The 8,401-nt window shown below is 57.1% G+C and overlaps 2 protein-coding genes across 2 annotated transcripts; both read right to left on the reverse strand.

Annotated features, from left to right (window-relative positions):
• Positions 1 to 221: 221 nt before the first annotated feature.
• On the reverse strand, positions 222 to 3,007 carry SPEF1 (sperm flagellar and cilia associated 1). Its single transcript, XM_007465416.1, has 7 exons — positions 2,899 to 3,007; positions 1,687 to 1,798; positions 1,180 to 1,336; positions 961 to 1,000; positions 753 to 813; positions 429 to 552; positions 222 to 329 (listed from the first exon to the last, which is right to left on the reverse strand). The coding sequence occupies exons 1-7, from the start codon at positions 3,005 to 3,007 to the stop codon at positions 222 to 224; spliced, it is 711 nt and encodes a 236-aa protein (XP_007465478.1).
• Positions 3,008 to 5,749: 2,742 nt separating this feature from the next.
• On the reverse strand, positions 5,750 to 8,395 carry CENPB (centromere protein B). The gene has a single exon (XM_007465417.1). It carries the CDS (start codon positions 8,385 to 8,387, stop codon positions 6,579 to 6,581), a length of 1,809 nt encoding a protein of 602 aa, XP_007465479.1. The 5' UTR covers positions 8,388 to 8,395; the 3' UTR covers positions 5,750 to 6,578.
• Positions 8,396 to 8,401: the final 6 nt, after the last annotated feature.

Below are 8,401 nucleotides of genomic sequence, written 5' to 3' on the forward strand. Positions count from 1 at the left end.
CTCTGGTGTCAGGCACTGCTTCGAGGTGCATGCCAGGTCTCTGCATGTGGCTTCTAGGTTCTGGAAAGCAGTCCATTCTCCTGACCCGGATGGAGTGGAAGGAGGGGGCTCAGTCATGGGGCTCAGCTTGGAGGGTTCCTGTCCCACCGCCCCCCATGCTCACTCACACCCCAAGAGAGGGGAGGCGCTCTTGTCCCAGGAGGCTCATTGGAGCCGCTGGCTCACCGCTGCTTACGCTCCGCCTGCTGGAGCCGCTGGGAGAGGTCTTCGATACACATGTTCTTGAGCTGGAGCAGGTGCTCCAAGCGTCTCACCTTCATCTGCAGGACCTGGGAGGAGCCCCACAGAGTTCAAGCCCTGCGGCCTGCTGCCCCCGCCCCTGTGTTTCCAGGCCCCAATCCCCCAGTGCCTTCCCAGTGCGCCCTCACCTGCACAGTCTCCTGCGAGGCCAACAGCTCCTGTTCCTTTTCAGCAATCTGGAGGACGAAGCTTCGGTCGCCCTGCAGCGCCTGGCTATACCCCAGAGGCCGGGGCACAGGCAGCTGGCCCACCCTGGGGTGAGAAGCAGCTTATCCCAGGCTTGGATCTTGGGCCCCACCCTCACCCTTCCAGTGTCCCTCGACCAGGCCTTCTCTCCCCCACCCATCCCTGACTTCCCTACCTTTCCAGGTGCAACCCTCACCCTCACCTCCTAGCCTGTGCATAGGGAGATTACCAGGCTTGGTGAGGTCAGGAGCTCCCAGTTTCCTTACCTGAGCTGCCCCCCTCCCTGGGGGTCTGGAGCACCTTCCCCTCGGGCCTTCTGGGACAAACCTGAGACAAGGCAAGTGTAGGAGTAATCCTGATGGAGCCCTGTTTTCCTGTCTTCCACCTCCCCACACCCCCACCCCTTCCCCCACAGGAAGGAAGGACAGGAGGAAAGCTCCTCCTGGGAGGGAAGAAAAGTAAAGGCCACTTTACCCACATCTATGTAGTCAGTGCCATCCTGGGGAGCCAGCTCCTGAAAGAACCCCGGGGTCTGCTGTGAGCTCAGGCTGCCCACCCCCAAAGAGCACCTCCCCCCCCAGCCAGGCTCCCTTTAGCCAGGCACCCTTCTCCCACACTTATTGCTGAGGCAGAGCGTTCTGCTGCCTGGGAAACTCCCCCAGAGCAGTGAAAGAAACTTGAATGGGGTGGCACCTGTAAGGAGCTGGTGCCCTGCTTCCTGCGCCTCTGCTGCTCCTCCAGGCACTGCCTCAGTGGAATGAGCACCAGCTCCACCATGCCTGGGGCACACTGTGCAATCTTGCGCATCACGTCATCTGGTACAGAGAAGCTCAATTTGTTCAGCACCTTCCTGGGGGGCAGACACAGGGATGGTGGACTGGCTCCTGGGGGGGATGAAGTGAAGGGTTGGGTGATGGAAAGGGGTGCAGCAGTTGCAGCCCTTCAGTGCACAGCCCTGGGAGAATGGAAAGGCACCCAACCTGAGCCCAGTGTTTATATGTCTCGAGGGTCCTTGTCACCTCCCCAAAAGAAGAGTCCCTTGATTTTGTTACCAGACAGGTTCTGTCTGCATTGTCCCTTCCCAGCCAGCCACCAGCCTGGACTGTGGAGACCACAGGAGGTGGAGGGGCTGGGCAGCCCTTCCTGGGATCCCAGTGTAGGGGCTGGAGATCCCACTAGTGTGCCCAGGTATTCTGCTACCTGTTCAGGTGACCCCAGTTGCTTAGCTTCTGCTGGAGAGAGTTAGCAGGAACATAATTGTGCATCTCCACCATCTTGGGGAAGTAAAACTTGATGACCTCTGCGACCAGGACTGAGGGAGAGGGGGTGGGAGCAGACATGGAAGTTGTAGAGATGGGTAAGGAAGAAGGGGGAGGGAGAAGGAATGGGTGGGATGGGAGAATCAGGGTTTGCAGAGTGGTGGGGCCAAGTGGAGAGGTGAAGATGTGGAAAGGGGTAAGGATGATATGGAGGTGAGGTAAGAAAGCAAGATCAGTGATCAACCAGAGACAAAAATTCCAGCACACCCCAAAGGAGCTGCACTCCTTTGCCATTAACTCGGGGCATATAAAAACTAAGGTCTCTAGTCCTCTATGAGTCTCAAAGAGAACGCTTCAGGAGGCTGGGGCCTCACTCTAGGAATTGACATAAATACACACACACACACAAAATGACACAGAGATGCAGAAACATACACAGACACATACTTCTATCACTGGAGTTCTAAGAGACAGTCACCAACACACACACACAGAAGCACAAAGTGTCACATATGCACCAATATACACACAGAGAGGTGCATACTTCTATTATTAAAATCCCAGTAGACAGTCTTGGACACACACCTACACAATTACGAAGAAACATATGCACACAACATCCGCACTCATACATACAGGACAGAACATGTCAACACACATATGACCAAACACATGCTCAGACTCCCACAAGACAGATATATAGAATACAGGAATAGGCATGCACACACACAGAAATGTACAAATACATACACAGAACGCATCTTAGTCACTAAAGTCCCAGGAGGGAGTCACAGACTCAGACACACACACACACCGCATGCATAAAGGATAGAACATGTATACATAATATGGACACACACATGCCCACATACCCAAGATGCACACTTCTACAACTGAAGTCCTAGGAGATAGTCAGACACCCCTCCCACCAACCCACCCCCACCTCCGCCGCCACAAGCACACAAGCACAAGAGACATGTATGCACACACATCCTGTACACCCGTACATACAGGACAGAACGCGGAGACACACAAGGACATACAGAACACACCCAGGCGCGCACGCGGACACACACACACACACACGTTGGAGCTCACACGTCTGTCACACACACACATATACACACACACACGCACACGCTGGAGCGCACACCTCCGTCACTGAAGTCCCGGGAGAGATTTCGCTTGGGCCGGGACAGAGGGATGTTGTCTACCCACAGGTACAGTTGGTGCAGCGCTTCCTCGTCCACGCTGCCCGCCATTGGCGCCCTCAGAAAGGTCAGGCCGTTCCAGCTGTGCAGAGTCCAGGCCCAACCTCACGACCCCTCAAGAGCTTCCTCTATCGCCACTGCCGCCGCCCAGATCCTCCTCTGCCTCTCTAACCCAGACTCACTTCCCAGCTGGGAGCGGCCATATTGTTTTCTGAAACCATGGCAACCATACTCGAGTCGCCGGGGAGCAAGGGCTTCTGGGAGTTGTAGTTTCCCCCCTCCAACTACCTCCTCTCAGGCCCCAGCTTTGAAAAGGCGGTTTGTCTTGTCCATCTCCCAAGAAATCACCTCTGCCAACTGCTCACCAGACATTGGCCCACTCTGGGAACTGCCAAAGCCAACCAGGCCTCCAGAACCCCTGCATCAGTATCCTCAGGACAAGGAAACTCCTCCAGGGTCCTTTAGCAATCAGTCCCAAGTGAAGGCAGCATCCCAGTGTTTGTCAGCTTTATCTGGTGGTACATTGTTAATCACCAGCTGCTTCACATCTGGACTGTGTGGTAGGCTGGGTGACAGTGCCTCCTTGCTAGGTCCCTCCTCAAAGCTCTGTGCTCATAGGGCCATCCCCACACCACTGCCCCCCACCCCCCAAGTAGTGTCCCAGTGAGGCATTTTATATGTAAACCAGACTCCCAGGGAGAGAGCACCAGAGCTCAAGGCCAGTGTCTTGGGCAGGTCATTTATAGTCCTGAACCCTATTTCCTCCTTCATGAAATGGGGATGGTTCTCACCTACCGTCCCTAAGGAGTAATAGAATGGGAAGGGTATTTACAGAAGACCTGTATTTGGGGACTGGGGGAACAGGGGTTAGTTATAGGTACAGGAGCTTCAAGAGCTCCTGTAGACACTTCCACATCCCTCATCTCCAAGAGCTATTCTTCCATGGGTTAGAAACTGAGTCAGGGGCTTCCCTGGTGGCGCAGTGGTTGAGAATCTGCCTGCCAACGCAAGGGACACGGGTTCGAGCCCTGGTCTGGGAAGATCCCACATGCCGTGGAGCAACTAGTACCGTGAGCCACAACTACTGAGCCTGCAGGTCTGGAGCTTGTACTCCACAAGGAGAGGCCGCGACAGTGAGAGGCCCGCACACTGCGATGAAGAGTGGCCCTGCTCTCTGCAACTAGAGAAAGCCCTCGTACAGAAACGAAGACCCAACACAGACAAAAATAAATAAATAAATAAAAAGCTTTAAAAAAAAAGAAACTGAGTCAGTAAGCAATTCCTTTAGGAATATGGTTAGGGTTAGGAATTCCTTAGTAAAGGGGCACTTCTAGAGTCAGCCTGGGGAGAGAGCTTGCTTCTGCCACATACTAGTTGTTTGGCTTTGGGCACATTACTGAACCTTTCTGTTCTGTGTTTCTCATGGTTTTACCTACTTCACAGGGGCTTTGTGAGCATCTAAAGTACTTAGCATAGAGCCTGGCACACAGCAAGAGCCCTATTAATGTCAGTTGGTGTTATCATTAATGAGATGATATCAGTTCCAGCAAAAGAGGTGTTCTTGTTGGCAGGAGACAAATGGAAGTATTTGCCTTGTTGGTATTTGAGGTGAGGGCCTTGGGTTGGCCCGGGGCACCTGGGGAGAAGGCTACTGCTCCCACATATTTACTCCAGAGCAGGCCGGGGGTAGGCTGGGCTTCCTTGTCTCATCCTCCGGGGCTCAGATGGGGACTGGATGGGGGCCAGGGTGGGGGCTGGGAATCCCAACTGCTTTTTTGCTTTCACTTAGTTCTGAAGCCTTCAAGGTCTTGAGGGAATCCCTGAGAGTCAGAGGTACGGAAGGAAAAGTCATTCCACCTTCTTGTTTAAAAAGATGACTTGGATAACTGCCTGCAACACCCCCCACCCCGCCCCCACATTCCAGGGTGGAGAGAAGAGGAACTGTGAGGAGGTGGGGGCAGGGAACCACAGGGGTGATGTGCCAGCCTCTGTAGAGGTGGGAAAACCGGTTTGGGGCCCAGAGCTGCTGGCCTGCTCAAGCTCAGGCCCTCCCCTCACTAGAACCACTGGGGCCTGAGGGCCTCAGTGACAAAGGGCCCGGGAGGGGTGAGATGGCCCTGAAGAGAAAGGTTGGGTACAATCAGCAGAGGGCCTGTCCTCACCTTTGGATGGGGATGGGGGGGCTCCAGAGGGTACCACACAGGGAGTGGCTAACCTCTTGGGGGTGCAATGTGTCCCCAGCAATTTCACCTCCATCCTTCCTGACACTGTTCCCAAGGATAGCCACCAGAATTGGAAATGCCAATCACTGAAAGGCCTAGAGGACTCCCTCTTAAGGCACCATACAAGAGATGCCCTGTATGCCCCTACAAACTCCAACCTGGACCACAGGAGCTGCCCCAACACTCCTTTCTTTCTGCCCTCCGACCCCTCTCCTATAGGGATATTTAATGGTCCTTGATAAGCCTAGTTCCGAGGTGCCTATAGTTTAATTTGGCCCTCCAGGGACTGTTGGCTCCCTCCCTCCTGTCCCAGCCAACTGACCCAAAAGTTTTAACCCCAAAGCAGTGCAAGGCCCAGCTTGCTCAAACCCACCCCCAGGCAGGTACATTGAAGACCCCTCCCACCCAAGCCTAGGCAACACTTAGATATACATGTTGCCCCTCACCCTGGTCAGGGCCTGGGCTGTAGCCACTCTCTCAACATTTGTCCCACCAGAGCAAGGACCAAAGGGAACCGGGAAAGAAAGTGTCCCCAAGACAGACGCAAGCCCAGACCATGAAGGATGCACCCTTGGCTGTTAAAATGTCCACTCCCACAAAAGGGGGGTGGACAGATTTATTGAATTCAGACTGGGAAAGGAGCAGCTGGATGGCTGGACTCTGGGCCCAGCCCCAGGACCCCTGCCCAGGATAGGGCCCTGCCAGAGAGGGAGGAGAGGCATGGGGCCTGCAGCTGCCCACAAGGGAAGTGCCCATTACCACTCCTCTGGAGGGCCTCTTGAGAACCTCCAATCTGGAAAGAAAAGCAAGGGCCAAAGTAACATGGACTGGGCCAGAGGAAGGGGTTGGGGAAGTGGGGAAGCAGGCAGAGGCAGGCTCAGGAGCCTGCAGTTAGACTGTGCTTCTCAAGGTGGCCTTGGGGCAGGGATGTGGGGCTGCCAGCCTTGTGGGGTCCTAGGCTGGACTTTTCTCTGGAGCCCTTCCCAGAATGGCTTTGGGGTCCCCCCCCACCAAAGACCTGGTGTGGATGGCAGAGGGGAGAGGCACTCTCTGGCCAGGAGCTTCCAGGGTCCATCCCTGGCTGCTACTGTGGCCTAGTCCACTGATGGCACGGTGTGGTAGCACCGGACAGCTCCCCACCCTCCCCACCTGGTCCCCCAAGCCCAGGGGCAAATAGGGAGGAAAGAGGATTCTGAGAAAGAGGCAATAAGCAGGCAGTGAGGCTGACACCAGCCCCAGGCCCTACCGAGGTGACTGGGCCTGTCACAAGACCAGGAGAACATCACTAAAGGATCTGGGGTTCCCCACTCTGGCTCCACCCACAACAGCTGCCCAGAGAGTCCTCTGCCCTGGGCTGGTGCTGCCACATCCGGGTTGGGGGCATGGCTAGGCCCAGTGGCTCAGCTTTGATGTCCAAGACCCCGAACTCCTGCCTGCCTGGCATGGTTCTTCCTGGTCACGTGGACCAAGTCGTGTTCCAAGTGGAGGATGTGGCTTTGCACACGGTCATCAATGGGGAAGGAGGTGAGGTACCTCTTGACCATAGCAAAGTAAGCCATGGCCTCCCCAAAGCTGGGTACAGGCACCTCATCACCATCCTCATCATCATCTTCGTCATCTTCGTCCTCCTCCTCATCTTCCTCTTCTTCCTCACTGTCTGACTCAGAGTCCTCCTCACCTTCCAGGAAGTGGAGGGTAGGGCACTGGACCTCCTCCTGGGCACCATAACCCCCGAAGCTGCCACCAGCCTCCACTACTCCCTGGGCCCAGTCCTCAGCCTCCAAGCCCTCAGAGGAGCTCTCCTCCTCCTCCTCTTCCTCTTCATCACTGTCATCAACATCACCCTCCTCTTCTACCTCCTCTTCTTCCCCCAGCTCCTCTCCTTCCCCCCCTTCCTCCTCTTCCTCGCCATCTTCCTCCTCCTCCTCCTCCCCTTCACCCTCCTCTTCCTCCTCCTCTTCCTCCTCCTCTTCCTCCTCCTCCTCCTCTTCCTCCTCCTCACTCTTGAGGGCAGTAGTGATGGTAGCATTAGGGCCACCCCCAAAGCCAGCCTCACGAAAGCAGGTGGCTATGTCCGAAGGTTCCACAGCCTGCCAGGCTGCAGCAACGAAGTGCAGGGCCTCCATGAGGCCTAGCTGCAGGCCTGAGCGATCCTGGCCCTCTAGCGCTGCCATGGCCTTGAGCAGCATAGCCTGGCGGTAGTGGCCCTTCACCTGTTGGACCACTCCACGCTCCAGCGGCTGCACGGTGCCTGGCGGGAAGAAGGCCAGCTGCACATGCCTCAGGCCCGAGGTATCCAGGGACTGGGCTGCCAGGCGGCCAGCCAGCAGCAGGACTCGCCGAGATTCTGCAGCCATGCGGGTGTCCAGGGCCTTCAAGTACTTGGCCAGGGCCTGGGTGGTGACACCACCCTTAGAGTTGGCGGTGTAGTCGCAGGGCAGGCCGGCTTGGCCTGCACGGGGCTTGGCGGACTTGCCAGCTACAAGTGGGGGAAGCTTCTCACTGCCATCGGCATTGGCGCACAGCAGGACACTCAGGCGCTGGGTGGCCTTGCGTGCCCGTCCATCACTGCCACACAGCCCCGCGGCCTGGTCGGGCAGGAAGTCGTACCACAGACTGGTCTCAGTGGCACTGAACACGTCCTGGGAGGCGTAGCCCTCGGCCACCGACGGCGGCTGCTCCTCCCGAGCGCGCCAACCCGTGGTACCCCCACCGCTGCCCTCCGAGGGCACCGTGGGCGGGCTGGCGGGCGCCGCTGGGGGCCTGGGAGCAGCGCTGCGCGACCGGGCGCGGGCCACGCCGCTGCAGGACACCACACCGTGACGCCGGCGGAAGCGGTCCAGCCAGCCGTTGGAGGCAGTGAAATCGTCCATGCCCAGCTCCTCAGCTATACGCAGAGCCTTCTCCTTTAGGATGATGCCCTTGACCGGCAGGCCAGCGGCGCGGATCTGCTGGAACCAGGCGATAAGCAGCCCCTCGAGCTTGTCGTAAGGAGACAGCTTGTTGGTCTTGCGGCAGGTGGAGGCTACACCGTACTTGCGCTCCGACGCCAGGATGGCGCGCTTGTTCTTCAGGATGGTGCTCAGCGTGGACGGCGGGATGTTGAAGCGCCGCGCGATCTCGCCCTTGCGCAGGTCCGGGTTCTCCTCCACCTCCTGGATGATCCGCGACTTCTCCCGGAACGTCAGCTGCCGCCGCTTGGGGCCCATCCCGGCGCGCCCCC

Source organism: Lipotes vexillifer, unplaced genomic scaffold (assembly GCF_000442215.2).
Source record: "Lipotes vexillifer unplaced genomic scaffold, Lipotes_vexillifer_v1.1 scaffold875, whole genome shotgun sequence".
Taxonomy (NCBI): Eukaryota; Metazoa; Chordata; class Mammalia; order Artiodactyla; family Lipotidae; genus Lipotes; species Lipotes vexillifer.

What these genes read in the sequence shown, in the direction of transcription:
- SPEF1 (XM_007465416.1), bottom strand. Translation starts at nt 3,007, where the DNA reads ATGGCGGGCAGCGTGGACGAGGAAGCGCTGCACCAACTGTACCTGTGG. An exon ending in AGGGCACCAGCTCCTTACAG is followed by an intron (nt 1,001 to 1,179) that starts GTGCCACCCCAT and finishes GGGTTCTTTCAG; the next exon opens with GAGCTGGCTCCCCAGGATGG. An exon ending in CACTGACTACATAGATGTGG is followed by an intron (nt 814 to 960) that starts GTAAAGTGGCCT and finishes GCCTTGTCTCAG; the next exon opens with GTTTGTCCCAGAAGGCCCGA.
- CENPB (XM_007465417.1), bottom strand. Translation starts at nt 8,387, where the DNA reads ATGGGCCCCAAGCGGCGGCAGCTGACGTTCCGGGAGAAGTCGCGGATC.